The sequence below is a fragment of the Triticum aestivum genome, chromosome 1B, assembly GCF_018294505.1.
Source record: "Triticum aestivum cultivar Chinese Spring chromosome 1B, IWGSC CS RefSeq v2.1, whole genome shotgun sequence".
Lineage (NCBI taxonomy): Eukaryota > Viridiplantae > Streptophyta > Magnoliopsida > Poales > Poaceae > Triticum > Triticum aestivum.
In genome coordinates this window covers 459,384,194-459,400,789 of record NC_057795.1, presented here as the reverse complement: position 1 = coordinate 459,400,789, position 16,596 = coordinate 459,384,194, and the positions used below count along the sequence as shown (strand labels likewise).

The 16,596-nt window shown below is 50.7% G+C and overlaps 1 protein-coding gene across 1 annotated transcript; it reads right to left on the bottom strand.

Moving 5' to 3' along the window:
* Window positions 1-279: 279 nt before the first annotated feature.
* LOC123092641 (uncharacterized) lies at window positions 280-2,574 on the bottom strand. Its single transcript, XM_044514454.1, has 2 exons — window positions 2,436-2,574; window positions 280-2,348 (listed from the first exon to the last, which is right to left on the bottom strand). Exon 2 carries the CDS (start codon window positions 1,669-1,671, stop codon window positions 484-486), a length of 1,188 nt encoding a protein of 395 aa, XP_044370389.1. The 5' UTR covers window positions 1,672-2,348; window positions 2,436-2,574; the 3' UTR covers window positions 280-483.
* Between the last annotated feature and the right edge of the window lie 14,022 nt (window positions 2,575-16,596).

Below are 16,596 nucleotides of genomic sequence, written 5' to 3'. Positions count from 1 at the left end.
GTAACAACGAAAGGGGTTTGGCAAGCTAGAGATTGTAGCGTAACAGAGCTACAAAAAGAGTGATTGGCATGTGATTTAACCGATAAGGAGGAGGTAGAGACGACTGTTAGAAGTCCACCTGCAGTGCCACAAGCTGGTAGAAAGCTAGCGTCATCGAGAAACGAGGGGAGAAAGGATCTGAGTTTTAGCTGAGTAGGGGCGGAGAGTTTAGTTTCCCGAAGTAGGAGGAGATTTGGTTTTAGAGAGATTAATTCAGATAGAACTTCAGTACATTTTCCATCATTCCCTAAACCTCTTATATTCCACGAACAGAACGACAAGGTAGAACTAGACATAAAGCACTACAACAAACACCATCATAAAGGGAAAGTACATGACACAAGGAAGAAAACTACTGATACAGACATAGACGAATACATATAAGCTTGTCGGTGAACACAAGCAGCGGCAGCAGCCGGGCATCTTGATACAGCAATGCATAAGTCACTTGGCCACGGCACCAGCAGAGGAGGCCACAGACTCAGCCTCATGAGGAGAAGAGCCACACTCGATGGCCAGAGCGGCGAGAGCGCGGGGGGAGCCAGGCTGAACATCATCGGGGTACAGGCGAGCAGAGCTCACAACATCGTCGAAATCACGCGCAGAGTTGCCCAGCTCCATGCACTTGGCTTTGGCCTTGGACGCCTTATCCTGCATGGTTTCCTTCTTGTATGGCTCCATCTCGGCGAGCCGAGCACTCCGCCTAATGTGCAGAATAGAGCTGGCACGCCTGCGGCAGGCACGTCCCTTCTTGGTGACGGCCTCGTGCACCACATGCTCAGCTTCCAGATCCAAGGCCGGCAGGGAGGGCAGCGCCGGCGCCACAACCGCCCTTGGACGGCAAGAGTAAACCACCGGCGAGGCAGCGTGAGGCACCGTCGTCAAGATGGCCGTGCCATCGGAAGCAGCAGGTGCAGGAGCGGGGTCGGGCATGTAGTGATCCGGCGAGGTGATTAGAGGCAACTCGTGTTCTGTAGGATCAGCCGGGATATCGGACAAGATGGAATCCAAAAGGACTGGAGGAGCCAAGCCGATCCTGGCAAGAGGGACATCATCATCAGATGAGCTGATGGCAAGCTCAACAAAGGCGTCAGCGGCAAGCAAAGCGTTTCTTGAAGGCAAAGGAGGCGGCCCCTGGGGGAACTCCGGTGAGACGGTGAAGGGGCCAAACGTTGCCATGGCAGCCGCAACACACTGAAGGCCAATAGAGGGATATGGGGTGGGGGAGTCCGAGTCGGAAGTCGAGTCCAAAGCGGAGTCCGAGTCCCCATCAGAGGAGAAGGGGGAAGGGTCACTTGGGCCGATGCGGGTGACCTTCCCGTGCTCGTGCAGCTGGACAACTAGGATGTCGAGATTAGGAAGCTGGACAGTGAGAGCATCAGGCAGAGAGGTGCCCTTGAATAGGGCGACATGATCCCTAATGGAGGTGCGCTCATTGGAAAGGAGGCAGTACTGGTCGATGGAGAAGATTTCACCAAGAAAGTTGAGGACGAAATGAACACCCAAAGGGTGCCAGAGCTCAAGAGGGAAGCCAATGGCCTCCAACTCCGTGAGATCATCCTCGAACAGAGCGGTGGAACGGCCATGGTTCTCAGCTGGCTCAAAGGAGATGGTGTTACCATCAACATGCATGGGGCCACGTGCGATGACGCCATGGCGAGCGGCCGCAGATGGAAAGGAGACTAGGCCCGCACCACGAAAAGACGTGGCAACACGAAAGACAGGGTTGCCTCCGCGCTCTCTGAGCACGCGAGGATCTCCCGGAAAGGGTTGTGGACGGGAGTGCGGAAGTGGACGAAGGCATACCTAGCTATGTCGTCCTGGACAAGCTGGGGCGGGACTACAATGAAGGCTAGCGAGGAGGAGTAGGGATGGGAGCAAAGGTGGGAGGGCCTCTGTTGCGGTGTGCGGAGGGCACCGGGGGCGGGTGAGGTGCACGGTGGGAAGCCTGGGTTGGGCGGGGCGGGGATAGGTTGAGGCGGCGGGCTGTGGCAGCAGCCGCCTCGTCTAGGTCATGGATAGCTTTGAGGAGGTGAAGCTGCAGCCTGATAGCGAGGCCGTCGACCGGAGTGGAGAGGTCAGGAGGTGGTGAGTTGAGATCGAGAGCAACTTCTGGGCAGATGAGGTGGGGCTCGTGGGAGGAGGGGTTGAGGCAGATCAGCAAGGAGGAAGAGGCGATGGAGGAGCCCGCGTCGCCGACCTCCACCTGGAAGGAGCCGAAGCGAAGCGAAGTCGGGGCCACCGCGACAGGCGGCTGGATGGCGGGGGCGGTGTTGGCGGCGGTGTTGTCGGGCATGGCATTCATGGCACTGGCAGGGCAGAAAGCAGGGTTAGAACAAGGAGAGGGGGAGGGCGGCATTGTTGGAAAACAGGGAAGGAGGCGACGAGCTTTGCACCTGAAGCTACGATGACCGGAGGGCCAGCAGCGGGCGCAACGGACGGGGTCCCTGCAGTCGAAGATGACATGGTCCGAGGTGAGGCACCGGAAGCACCGCCGGCGAGGCTTCTTGCTCTTTCGATGGGAGGAGGAGAGGCTGGGGTGGGTGATTTAGCCGGTTGGGTGGGGGGTATAAGTAGAAGAGGAGGGGGGGATTGGGTTGGCCTTGGGACGCAGCAGAGCATCTCGATAGGAGGAAGAAGGGGCGGGGGTCGAGGCGCTGCGCGGCGTGTTGCAGGTTGCGTGGGAATCTTCTGCAACATCGTCTACATGAAGAGAGCAAGGACTCATGTCATGGCAGGGGGGATAAGGAATGGACAGCAGCGAAGCTGAAGGGACGGGGGAGGCGCATGCGTGCGTATCTTTGCGCTGACCAGAGCGGCCAGAGAGACGGATCGGAGGGGCTCGAGGTATAGTACCACAGTCCTGTAGGGGAGGTAACCAGTCTAGGGGCCACAAGTCATAGACGTAGGGTACAATGGTGGTGTCGTGGCAAGGAACGGAGGAGGAGGAAGTGGGGCCTGTGCTGCCGTTGCTGGTAGGAGGGCCCGGGAGGTCAGTGGCGCGAAAAATCGGTGTAACCAGGACAGGCTGGAGTTGTGTGTTTTGGAGGTTGTGAGTGGTGGGGCCAGGTGATCGGGGCGTTGGAGGGGCGGCCAGGTTGTCAGAGACTTGGGGTTGTGAGGGTAGATTTAACAGCCGTCCCGCGGCGGTCTCGTATTCTGAAGCATTCCTAGTAGGGGTAAAAATAGGCGTAGCCTTTTCCCTCTCGGGCTGGGTGGCGAGAGGTGACAGGAGAGGCGTTGTGGAGATCGTATGCAGCGTGGGGGGATTTTGTTTCTCCAGAGGCAGGGGCTGGCACTGTAGCAGCGAAAAGCACGCCGGCGGAGTCGTTGGTTCGATCGAGGAAACGGCAAAGGCACATGCGGCAACAGGGGGGAGCGTTGTTGGTCAAACATGCACATGGTAGCACAACCAGCGGTGGCGTGAAGATAGCCCCGAAGAAGTACGTGCATGCATGAGGGTGGGCCCGGCATTGCATGCAGAGGCGCATGCAAGCATGGTGAATCCTGATGGACAGCGGGCGTGCATGGGGTCGTGGCCGGGGAAGCATGGGGGTGGGGCCAAATGGGATGAGGCATGCATGCTAGTAGGAAGGGCACGGCTGGCGCCGTCATACGTGATCGAGTCCATGTCTGAATGCACAGCTGCTGACACATTTAATGGGAGGGAGACCGATCCCTCCGTATGTGCACAAGCTGGATCATTTAATGGCGAGGAGACAAGGCTCGGGGAGATGGTAGAATCGTACGGGAGAGGGGACGATAGAGCACAGGCAGTAGGCAACGTCGAGTCTTTGGACTGAACGTTGGTCGAGAAATGGCCAAGGATCGATTGGGCACTGAGGGGAGCGGCACGAGTTTGGGAGGACAGGTAGAGCGTCGATGAGCAGTCCACGTCCGGGAAGGAGTCCAGGGCGCCCTGGGCCAGTTGTTGGGATTCAAACAGCCAAAGTTCAAAATGGGAGAGGACACAGGGAGAGTGGGAAACCATTTTGGACCTAACGTCTATTGTGGAGACCCAAGTGCAAAAGAGCCCCGCATGCACGATTTGCACGTAAAAAACGTTTGAATCAGAAAACAGGTGGTCTAAGGCATCAGTAACGAGCTTAACAGTAGGGACTATAGACTTTAGAAGTTTAATGGCAACCCATACTTGGACAGGAGGGCTAGGGTTTTTTATGTTGACAGTGATATCTACGTGGTAATCATGCAAGATAAGGCTATCGAAGCGAGAACCAGGTCGAACAGGAAGAACCTTAGCGCCCCAGCGAAGCAGCGGCCCGAAGCTCGTGGTCGCAGGAGCCCGGACAGGAGAGGGGACAGCGGCGGCAACAGGGGCGTGGACGACGGAGTCAGACGAGGGGGCCGGCTCCCGGCGGCGACGCAGGGGTACCGGATCCCGGCTCCCGGCGCCCTCCCCCGAGGGCACAGGGGCACCGGATCCCGGCAGCGACAGCCGCAGGGACGACGGCGGATGGGGGAACCGGAGCAGGATGCCAGGCCTCCAGAAGTCACCAAAACTTGCGATGAGGCAGGCGACGTCCGAAGAAGCAACGGTGAAGGAGAAGCGGCCCTCCTCCTCCATTATGACGTTGAAGGCCTCATGATCGCCACCAAAAAGGCATGACAGAAGGAGGCCAAGGAACACGGACCTAGCATCACGAGGGAACTGGACGATCCTTGCATACGAGCGACACCCGTGGGCATGGCGCCCAGCCAGGATAGTGACGGGGGAGCGAAGGTGCGACCAAGCAAGGCGCTCAAAGGCCAAGCCCAGGTCCGGAGAGACACCATGGACGGCGGCCAAGGAGCGGCAGCAGAACCGAAACGCCGTCGCCGGGCGCACAGGTGTGGCCAAGACCAGGTCGAACGGCAGCACATCAAGGGAGACGAGGCGCCGCTTGAAAACTGCATGTCGAAGGACAAGCTCCGCCACCTCGACGGAGGCGACGTAGAAGCGAAACGGATGGTCAGAGATCTTATGGACGCAGAACTCGATGGCGGAGCCACCATAGCAGGCTTGGAGGAAAGCAGCGGCGAGGATTTCATCAAGCTGTAGAACCAAGCCAGCAAAGGAAGCCAGGAGCGGGGTGGCAGTATTTAGGTTGGGAGAGGTGACCGGCAAGCTCAAGGAGGCTACCATGGAGGTTGACCGAGCAAGCGCAGGATCCTTGTCGATGCGGAGAGCGCACCTGAGCGCAACAAGGCTAGACTGGACGAAACGCGGGAGCGCCGGCGTGGCAGGGGCGAGGGGGCGACACGGCCCGACCAGAGGGGAGGATACATCTTCCTTTCAGTTGACAGTCTTCACCAATTGCAGGTATTGCAATGCTAGACCTTGATGGCCGGGGTGTTTCTTGATCAGACGAGAAAAGGCAAATGGTAGAATCGTAACCTTTTCCCTTAGTCAAAGAAAAATCGGTGGAGTAGTCTGGTTTCATCTCCCACATGCCACTAACGCCGGGCATAGCCGGAGGATATGCGTATGTAATAACTTAATTCTCAATGCCTCCAAAGCCTATATCTATCTAGAGAGTACAATGAGATGAACAAGCAGTGACCCAATCATTTCACCACTCCCCTTCTATCGGTTTGATGAACAGTTCTCATGACTCTTGCACTTATGTCTCTTGGATCGATATCCCCTCTTAGACGGTGTGTCCCTTTTATAGAAGAAGTACTACTCCAATGTTGGTTGTAATCCTACAGTCCTGACTCTCTCTTCAAGTCTCATTACTTGTATCTAATACCGAAAACCCCAAACCCCTACGCAGAACTGCAGAAGGGCGCAGCTTGGGAATGGTAGTGACCACAGTTGACTGGACCACCTGGTTGGTTCAGAACTAACTGAAGCAAAAACCACAAAGACCCAGTAGCAGTTTTGGGAAATATATCGCAGAGACGAAGATAGATTGCAGTTCTGGAGGCATGATGGTGCCATGGGACATGGTGGTGCTTGGTTTGCCCCATATTTATTCTGTTTAATAAAATCTAGGTAGGAGCCTCCAGAACTAATTTGAGCAAAAGCTCAAAGACTCCGCAACACTTCATGCAAGAAACAGAAACATCATTCTCACAACAATAAATACAAAACAACATGCCAACCAGCGTACAGAAAAGGTCATGCTTTTATTTCTCATGGTGACACAGTACATATGGTATTCTCTGGTTTCATTCAAGCAATGGAACTGGGACGGCTTTTGCCCTCCTTTCATTCTAAAACACAGTACATATGGAATAGGCAAAATTTACACATTTTTAAACAAACTTGATGCAAAATGATACTCCTTGTGCCGCAAACAAGAAGCGGTATTTGATAGTTCGCAGCAACCAAGCAAACCCTCTGTGAATATTTACAGAGTTAGGACTCTCATGTACATATAGAAAACTGCCACTAAAAATTTCTACACCCCCCTTCCCTCGCCTCCTCCGTCCAGCCGCCACCTGAGGCCTCACCGGCAAAGCCTGGCCTATGATGGCGGCGGCAGGGTCATATCCCTCGCGCGGTGGTGGCAATTTTTCCGGGCGGCGGCGGCGAATCGTTTGGCGGAGATCCGGCGGGGTCCCTACGACATGCGTGACGGCGGCGTCAGCGGAGGCGCAACCTCCCCACGGCGGAGTCGCTCCTGTGGCGGCGGCCGAGATCGCCAATCTGGTCTTGCCTAGATGGGCTTGGGCGGGCCGGCGGTTGCCGTGTGCGTCTACAAGCGAGCGTGATGGGTCTGACGGCGCGGGCTGTAAGCACCGTGATGGTGCCATGACCGATCAAGCGGCGACGGCCTGGATCCCTTCGTCCAGTCCCCGACAGAGACAGCGGTAGTCCGTGCACGAGAAGCTGGAGGGAGGATCTTCGAACAGATTTAGGTGAAAACCTACTTTCGGCTAGCTGCCAAGGCCGGCGGTGGCGGCGCTGTCTGCGTCGTTCTCTTCTTGAAGGCATCACTGTGGAGAAGTTCAAGACCACTCTATGCTACCTCCGGGGGAAACCCTAGCTCAATAGATGTAGGATCGAAAGTATGTCTAGAGGGGGAGGGGTGATTAGACTACTTGACCAGACAAAAACTTAACATTTTCCCAATTTTAGTTCTTGGCAGATTTTAACAACTTAGCACAAGTCAAGCAATCTTAACACAATTCAAGCAAGCATGCAAAGAGTATATGAGCAGCGGAAAGTAAAGCATGCAACTTGCAAGAATGTAAAGGGAAGGGTTTGGAGAGTGCAAACGCAATAGGAGACACTGATGTTTTTGTCGTGGTTCCGATAGGTGGTGCTATCGTACATCCACGTTAATGGAGACTTCAACCCACGAAGGGTAACGGCTGCGCGAGTCCACGGAGGGCTCCACCCACGAAGGGTCCACATAAAAGCAACCTTGTCTATCCCACCATGACCATCGCCCACGAAGTACTTGCCTCACTAGGGTAGATCTTCACGAAGTAGGCGATCTCCTTGCCCTTACAAACTCCTTGGTTCACTCCACAATCTTGTCGGAGGCTCGCAAGTGATACCTAACCAATCTAGGAGACACCACTCTCCAAAAGGTAATAGATGGTGTGTTGATGATGAACTCCTTGCTCTTGTGCTTCAAATGATAGTCTCCCCAACACTCAACTCGCTCTCATAGGATTGGATTTGGTGGAAAGATGATTTGAGTGGAAAGCAACTTGCGGAAGGCTAGAGATCAAGATTCATATGGTTGGATTGGAATATCTTGGTCTTAACACATGAGTAGGTGTCTCTCTCTTAGAAAATGGGTAATGGAAGTGTAGGCACGATCTGATGGCTTCCCTCACGAATGAGGAGAGGGTGGAGGGGTATATATAGCCCCCACACAAAATCTAACCATTACACAGATTATACCAAACTCGATGGGACCGAATCAGAAAACTCGGTCGGACCGATTCAGTACATATGTGACCGTTAGGCAATTTCGGTGGGACCGACATGTCATCTCGGTGGGACCGATATCATTAGGGTTAGGGCATAACGTAATCTCAGTTGGACCGATTACTCAAACTCGGTTGGACCGACTTTGGTAATAAGCAAACAGAGAGTTGGTCAGGCAAACTCGGTGGGACCGATTCGCTCGTCTCGGTGGGACTGAAGCGTTACAAAAAGGAAACATAGAGTTTGCATTGCAGACTCGGTGGGACCAATCGCTCATCTCGGTTAGACCGAAACGTTACGAAGGGAAACTGAGAGTTTGCAACCCCATCTCGGTGAGACCGAGATCCCTATCGGTGAGACTGAAAAGACTAGGGTTTCTGGCAGTGGCTATGTCAAATGAACTCGGTGGCGCCGGATGGATCAAATCGGTGGGGCCGAGTTTGACTTTTGGTTTGGGACATATGTGGATTTGAGAAAGTGGTTGAGGGCTTTTGGAGCATATCACTAAGCATTTTGAGCAAGCAAGCCATTAAGCAACACCTCATCCTCTTTTAATAGTATTGGCTTTCCTATAGACTCAATGTGATCTTGGATCACTAAAATAGAAAATGTAGATCTTGGACTCTGAAGCTTGAGCCAATCTTTTGTCCTTAGCATTTTGAGGGGTCCACATTCCTTATCCATGCCATGCCAATCATTGAACTTTCCTGAAATATTTATCTTGTAATGGCATTAGTTCAATGAGCTATATGTTGTTAATTATTACCAAAACCACCCAGGGATAGTTGCACTTTCAATCTCTCCCTTTTTGGTAATTGATGACAACATATAGATCAAAGCTTCGACAAATGATAATAAGATTGAAATACGTTGTCGCTTTGAGAAGTATGTGACAAACAAGAGCTCCCCCTAAATTTGTGCATTATTTAAAATTTGTTTTGGACTGCAAATGCACAATGTATTAGGATCATGGGTCACTTTTCCATGTCACATACATCTTGGTGGAGCGCTCAAAATGATAATAATTGAAAACATGCACTCATCACCAAGCAAAGTGAATGATCATAAATGGATATGAAGGATAATATCATTCAAGCACATATTAAAGTAGCATATGATCAAACACATGATCATCCAAGTATCTCACAAAAGACATAATGTAACAAGCAAACACACAACAAAGTTCAAGCAAGTAAAATGCAAAGAGAGACAAAAAAACACACTCTCTCTCAAAGACTATGATCTGTACATATTTCTCCCCCCTTTGGCACAAGTACCAAAAAGTTAAAAATATGCATAGTGCTATGTATCTCTCAGGCTTGGTCTTCATGAGGTGGTGTAGCGATGACTCCAAGGACGAAAGCGTCTGTAGATGTGGAGCTGGTGGAGTGGCTGCTGGTGCAGATGTAGTAGCTCTTGTGTCTGGGACAGACACTGCAGTAGACCTCTGACTTCTGGTCACTCTAGTAAAAGCATATGTATTAGACTTGCCCTTCTTCTCCTCCACTTCCTCCTGAAGTTGCTCAACCACTGACTGAATCTCAGTTACCTTGACATCAAGATCATAGAATTTCTGCTCAATGATCCTCTCCAAGCTCTCCTGGTTTTGAGTCAGGGTGGCCAAGCCCTTCTCAATCCTCAAGGTGGATTGGATCAGATATCCAAGCTGATCTTGCTTGCTCTTCAAGAATACTTGAGATGCCTCTTCAGTTGTTGGCATCTTTGCAGCTTTCTCAGCCCTTGCCTTCTCTCTCTTCTCATGTGCTTGCACTAAGGATGGATCTTCCTCAGTCATGACAACAATGTTATCCTCAAAGTCTGGCCTGAGGGGTAAATGCTCCTTGTCCAACAGATATGTGCCTGTGCCCATCTGGGAGTTGATGGGCAACTGGATTTGTGGAGAATACCCACAAGATCTCTTCTGATCTACAGTTGTCCTCTTGATTGTTTCCACAATCAGACTCATCACTTTGAACTTTTGAGGGACATCAAATATATGCAGCAAGTTAATGGAGTGTCCTCTGATCATTCCATGATCTCCAAATTTTGGCAACAGAGTGTGCCTCAGAATGGTATTGATAGTAGGCAGGCCTCACAGTAAGTGCTTCACTGAGCCAAACTTGTGAGTCTCCAGGCCTGCATCAGGAATCTCCTTATACATGCTAGCCATTGAGTTGTGATCCTTCTTCTTCTTAGCATAGACATCCAAGTCATCTTCATGAGCTTCTGGGGCATTGATCAATCTAGCCCACTCATCAACTATAGACTGGTAGCTTGTACCCTCTGACATCCATATAATTCTGCCATCTGGATAGAAATGAGAAGTAGAGTAGAATTGCATGATCAGCTCATCATTCCACTTTGTGAGCTTCTGGCCAACAAAATTGTCAACCTCACAGGCCTTGAAGATGTCATAAACACCTGGGAAGTGATCTTCATTCTCTCTAATGTAGGTCTAGTCAACCCATCTCATGTCACACACTATGGGCTTCTTGTCAAGCAGGATTGTCTCATAGAAATCTTGTTGTTCCTTTGTGTGGAACCTGTAATCCACAGTGGTTCTCCTCCTGACAGCATATGGGTCAGCCTTTCTCCACTATCTCAGTCCTGCATCCTTCCTAATCCTCATGTCTTCTATAACAGGATGTGCATCATTATGGTCTGGGATCTTTGGCTTTAGCTTCCTTAGCACTTGGGCTTCAGCTTCCTCTTCTTCAATCTCAGGCACTGGGGCCTTGTTCTTCTCCTCGGCAGGTGTCGGTGTCAAAACCGGCGAATCTCGGGTAGGGGGTCCCAAGTAGTGCGTCTTAGGATCAATGGTAACAGGAGGCAAGGGACACGATGTTTTACCCAGGTTCGGGCCCTCTCGATGGAGGTAAAACCCTACTCCTGCTTGATTAATATTGATGATATGGGTAGTACAAGAGTTGATCTACCACGAGATCAGAGAGGCTAAACCCTAGAATCTAGCCTATGGTATGATTGTTGTTGTATATCTATCGACTAGCTTGGCCCCAGTTTATATAATGCACCAGAGGCCTAGGATAACAAGAGTCCTAGCCGAATACGCCAGTGGGGGAGGAGTCCTTGTCTTGATCGCCAAGTCTTGCAGAATCTTCCTTGTACGCGACAGCTGTCCGGATTGGCCCATGAGTATACGGCCATGGGGGTCCTTGGCCCAATCTAACAGATCGGGAGATGACGTGGTGAGTACCCCCTAGTCCAGGACACCGTCAGTAGCCCCCTGAACCGGTCTTCAAGTTTAGGGACGCTCCTCGATTCTTCCGAACCGTTCTTCATCTTCAGTCGTCGGTCTTGAAAACTGGTTCAACAAATCTTCTCGTCTTCGATCTTGAGGATTGCCGAAATGCATTCGACAAGTTTATACATCGGGTATCCGAGGAGCCCCTTTAAGTTTCCGGCCTTTATCAATGCCTTGTTATTTTTATGCCACACCTCGGGTTTGAAGTTGTTCCCGGGTGACAACGTCCTCTTGCGTTCGAGCTCCAACGCCGGACTGCATTCGAGGTATCTTTTGCAACCGAGCACCAATACCGGACTGCTTCCCAGCTCTAACGCCGGACTATGTATCTGAGCTCCAACGCCGGACTGTATCCAAGCTCGAACGCCGGACTGTATCCGAGCTCCAACGCCGGACTATGTATCCAAGCTCCAACGCCGGACTGTATCTGAGGTGTCTTAAATCACCTTGGTTCAAAGAAGTTTGAAGGAGTTTAGCCGAGCTTAATGCCGGAAATGCCCTCTATGGAGCCAGCCACTAGCGCCCGATCTTTATGCCGGACTGCTTCCGAGGTGGTGCACCACCCCGAATGTGGGCCGATTTTTGTCAATATTTTTGATTGGTGCAATTTATTCTCTGCCGAGATACATAGTCAGTAGCCCTCAAGGTGGGTATCGGTCTAAAATCCGAGATGCCCATGAAGGATGACATAAGACCGTTGATCCCCGTAGCTACTAAGACTCAGGTTGTTTTGCAAAATCGGTCTGAGGATCAAGTCCTAGCTCAGCAGTATACTTTGGGACACAAAAAGCGGCGTGCTCAGTCCTCAAGACTCAGGTTGGGTGCGGCCGACCAACCTGAGAATCAAAATCTCCTCGGAGACTGTATTACACTTAAAATTTTCTGCATTGGACAGGCAATGCAGTAGCCCCTGAGACACTGGTCGGGTGGCAACACCAGATCAGGGGATCGAGGTGCCCCTTTAATATTTGTAAATAATAAGCCCGAAGCCCAGTAGCCCCCGAGCCTTAATGCGGGCACGGGAGGACGAATTAAGGATCGATATCCATAGTAAAATCACAAATTATGTGTAATGACTCTATGTATCCAAGTACTTTACGCCATTAATGCTCGGATGTGCATTGTACAAAACTTTGTTGACCGACCATCGGCTTCCACCTCCTCGGCCAATAGCCGAGGAGTGTTTGTCCTACTTTATAAAGCCTTTATGAGGGCAAAGATTTACAACAAACAAGGCAATCTGGCCATACAGTTTTATAAACAAAGGTACACGGAGAGACATGTTATATTACTGTTTAACAGAAGAAATGTCTTCCAAAGAAAATAGTCCCGCTATCGGTTCCTTTCTTTGGGTTGTCATGCTAAGCATAATCATGAAACCTCAGCTCCAATGTAAGAGCAAAATATCGAGAATTTAGTTTGGGAGGCCAGTTAATAGCCCCCGGTAGTGTTCGGCGATAGTCGAGGTCAAGCCGTAAACACTTTGGCCATTGTTATGAATGGCCCGTCGTTTAACACCGTCATCGGATCGCCGACCAGTTTACGCTTATTGTGACAGTCAGTTTTCGGCTTTCTCCACTGAGGTGCTTAACCATGTGAGCTGGAAGCACAATCGCAGTGGTTCTCCCTTTGCACACCTAGCCGAACAAAGCGGAACATAAGAGGCAAGCGCAGGAGCCGGGCAACCCAACTATTGACCGAAGACACAATTCAAAACCGATGCATATATAGCAATATCCGAGAATGTTTTTGCCGAATCTCTAAAGGTGTCCGGCGTTGCACTGCGAGACTTGTGCTGAAAACACACAAATAGTTTAGAAGTGCCATCGGCTCGAAAAGCCAAAAAACTTATTCAAAAGGTTAATGTCCGAACTAGATCAAGTGTTCGGTGCCAATCCGAAAATTGGACTTTAGAAAAAAAAAGGTGCTTCTGTCGTGCTTTAACATGACACATCCTATCTCAAAACTTCAAGCGGGTCAGCCTACGGCTTCAACCTCCTATCCCGAAGGCGGAGTACTTCTTACTAGGCCAGTTTAGCAAACTAAACTCTAACGGCTTTGAGAGAGAAATTAGGCTCCCCGCTAGTGACTGCACACTTGTGTCGAAAAAAGGAGTGATAAATAATAATAGAAAGTTTGCAACGACTAAGAAGAAAAACACTTATCATAAAACGGCTCATATAAATTTAAGAGCCCCCAAGTGACTTGGGTAAAAGAATGATTGCATGTACCGAAGTACTTATATCATATCTATGTTCAACCGAACTTTAAACGCGTCTTAACCGACCGTCGGCTTCTCCCTCTTCGGTCAAGGACCGAAAAGTGTTATGTACTCCATCTGTCGAGAATATCGATGGTGTTTCCAATAACCAGGCAATCAGGCCATAAGGCTGTAACAGACAAAGCGCGCTCAGGGAACTTATGCTATATTACTGCGAAGAGTAAGAAGCATCTTCGAAGAAAATAGTACCCCCACTGATACCTTTCTTCGGTGCTCATTGTTATTATGAGACTTGTGCAATAGATTTTTTGTACTCATGAGTTCCGTTGTGTGCCGACCATGATTGAAAACAATAAGAGCGCTAGCTTTCGGCTTCACCCAGTCTGAGGTCCGGCTCGGGTGACCCGATCATGACAATCGCAGAGGTGCTCCCTTTACTCCCTAGCCGAACAATCAGGGACGTAGGGGTAAGCACAGGAGCTAGGCAACCCAGCTTGCAAATCGCTTAAGTCAATATGGTGCATATTGTGGCGTAATACACGAACAAGGAACGAAGCCATACAAGTATAACCATATGCAAGAGGAAAAAGCTTCATGAAGGAAGCCCCCAAGTAAACGGGGTATTTGAATTTGCGCGTCACAAACAAAGTTTGGACAAGGAAATTTTTACAAGCAACTTTTTTCCAAAAAAGTATAATGCTTGGCCGAGCCGAACACAAGTTAAAAATTTAAAACTTTGAGCATGAAGACAACTTAGCTGGTTAATATGTTCAGTATTGATGACGCGGTCCGAGCTTGATGCGGGACAAGGTTCCATCCCAGAGCCGGTCCCGAAGTGGCGGAGCAAAGAGCTCGGCACTCCGAAGTGGTGACATAGCACGGTTAATGCAGGACGGCAGGGTGATGCCGAAGTCCCCGGCATGGGGTAATGAAGTGTTGACGAAGCCCCTCGTCCAGCCGAGGTGACGCCAAAGGATATAGTCCGGCTGGATCATTTTTCTATGCTCAAAAAATAGTGCAAACCGGAGATAATAGTAATAATAATAAAAATAAAAAAATTCGTTGCATAACAAATAATTTATGCAAAGTGAGTAATAAAAGAAACATGGCCTGGCGCCGAAGTCAATGTCGATGCAGGGCGGCGGCGTGATGCGGTAAAGGCATGGCAAGGCCTGAATTCACAGGTTGGTTCAAGTTCCGGATGCGTCGTTCGCCGGACTATGTACGGAAACTGACCAAACCACCATGCGACCGTCGTTAATGCGGCCACCATTTGATAGACCTGCGTACATATGACGGACAAACCAGAGTAATAATTCATTGGGAAAAATGAACCCTAACAAGCAAAAAATACTAGGATTAATAGCACCTGGCTTATTTGTTGTAGCAATCCGAAGAAAGGTGATTCCCAAAATTGGGACTCGATCCACACACCTATCGCCTGATGGGCGATAAAGCAACGACATGGCAATGCTGGCAAAGGTTGGCTCGCCGAGGCAAAGCCCTCGGTCTAACTAACGTGACGGAGCCGGTCGGCCAGCGATGCCGAAGTCTCCGGAGTAGGTTGATGAAGAGATGATGAAGCCCCCGGTCCAGCTAACGTGATGAAGCCTCGGTGTCAGCCGATGAGTCAAAGTAGGTCGGCGTGATGGACACCAGCTTGAGAAAGCAACAGTGCGGCCCTGCCAATGCAGGTCGTGACGCGGTCGATGCCGGCTTGATGAAGTGACCGTGCGGTGATGCAGGTGTGCCTGCTCTGTGTAATCCGTGGGGCGGTGATGTTGGTGGTGATTTATCCTTCACGATGCCGAACTATTGTTCAGCTGGCCGAGATGATGATCCGAAGAAATTGAGCTCGGCTCAACAAAGCGACGACGTGTCTAACGCAGGTCGGCTGCCGTGGAGTGATGTTGTCGGGCTGGTTTGACACCGGCGCGACGGTGAAGTTCGTATTGCAAGAATAATTTTAATGCTGTTGGGATGTGTTTGAGAATAAAACACAACACCCCACACGAAAACTTCCTTCAAAAAGGATGTCCGAGATCCCATTCATAAAGAAGATAAATTCGGGTCGGATTCGTTCTCGCGCAGAAGGTAGATCCAAAAAGTGACGCACTAATCGGAAGTTTCCCGGAGTTTGGACGGTCGGATCGAGCTGAATTTTTGGCAGGTGGTAGATATGGTGATTCTGCAGCAAATCAACGGTTGGATCTTCCAAAGGACATCCGAGATAGATGCTGGATACCACGCCTAAACTCGTCCGGATTCTCGTCCAGATTCAACAGGGCTCCGGTATATCGGAGATTGCCGGAGATTCCTCCATCGGAACTCGACGAAATTTTTGCAGGGTTGTTGTAGACTTAATTCCGCACAATTCCACCGCAGTAATCATTTAGGCGACACTCGAGGAGGTGGTGGCGGCGGATACAAGTTTGTTGTCCAGAAAAACAGCACGGTCGCTTGAGGGCAATGTTGACGTTGAGCCCCCGAGCTCCATGGATGACTCCTCCATGATCTTGATAGAGATCAGAGTTGGTGTTGATGAAGGCCTCATCCGAATATGACGATCGGAGGTAGGGCACAGTCCTCGGTCAAGCCAAGGTTACCAGTCGAGCTGGTGATGAAGAAGCCGACGTCGCAGTTGAGCTACAGTCGAGCCATTGATCCTTTCGCCGATCACACAGCGGAACTCTCAATGAAAGCACCAATGTCGGTGTCAAAACCGGCGGATCTCGGGTAGGGGGTCCCAAGCAGTGCGTCTTAGGATCAATGGTAATAGGAGGCAAGGGACACGATGTTTTACCCAGGTTCGGGCCCTCTTGGTGGAGGTAAAACCCTACTCCTGCTTGATTAATATTGATGATATGGGTAGTACAAGAGTTGATCTACCACGAGATCAGAGAGGCTAAACCCTAGAATATAGCCTATGGTATGATTGTTGTCGTATATCTATCGACTAGCCTGGCCCCGGTTTATATAATGCACCAGAGGCCTAGGATAACAAGAGTCCTAGCCGAATACGCCAGTGGGGGAGGAGTCCTTGTCTTGATCGCCAAGTCTTGCAGAATCTTCCTTGTATGCGGCAGCTGTCCGGACTGGCCCATGAGTATACGGCCATGGGGGTCCTCGGCCCAATCTAACAGATCGAGAGATGACGTGGTGAGTACCCCCTAGTCTAGGACACCG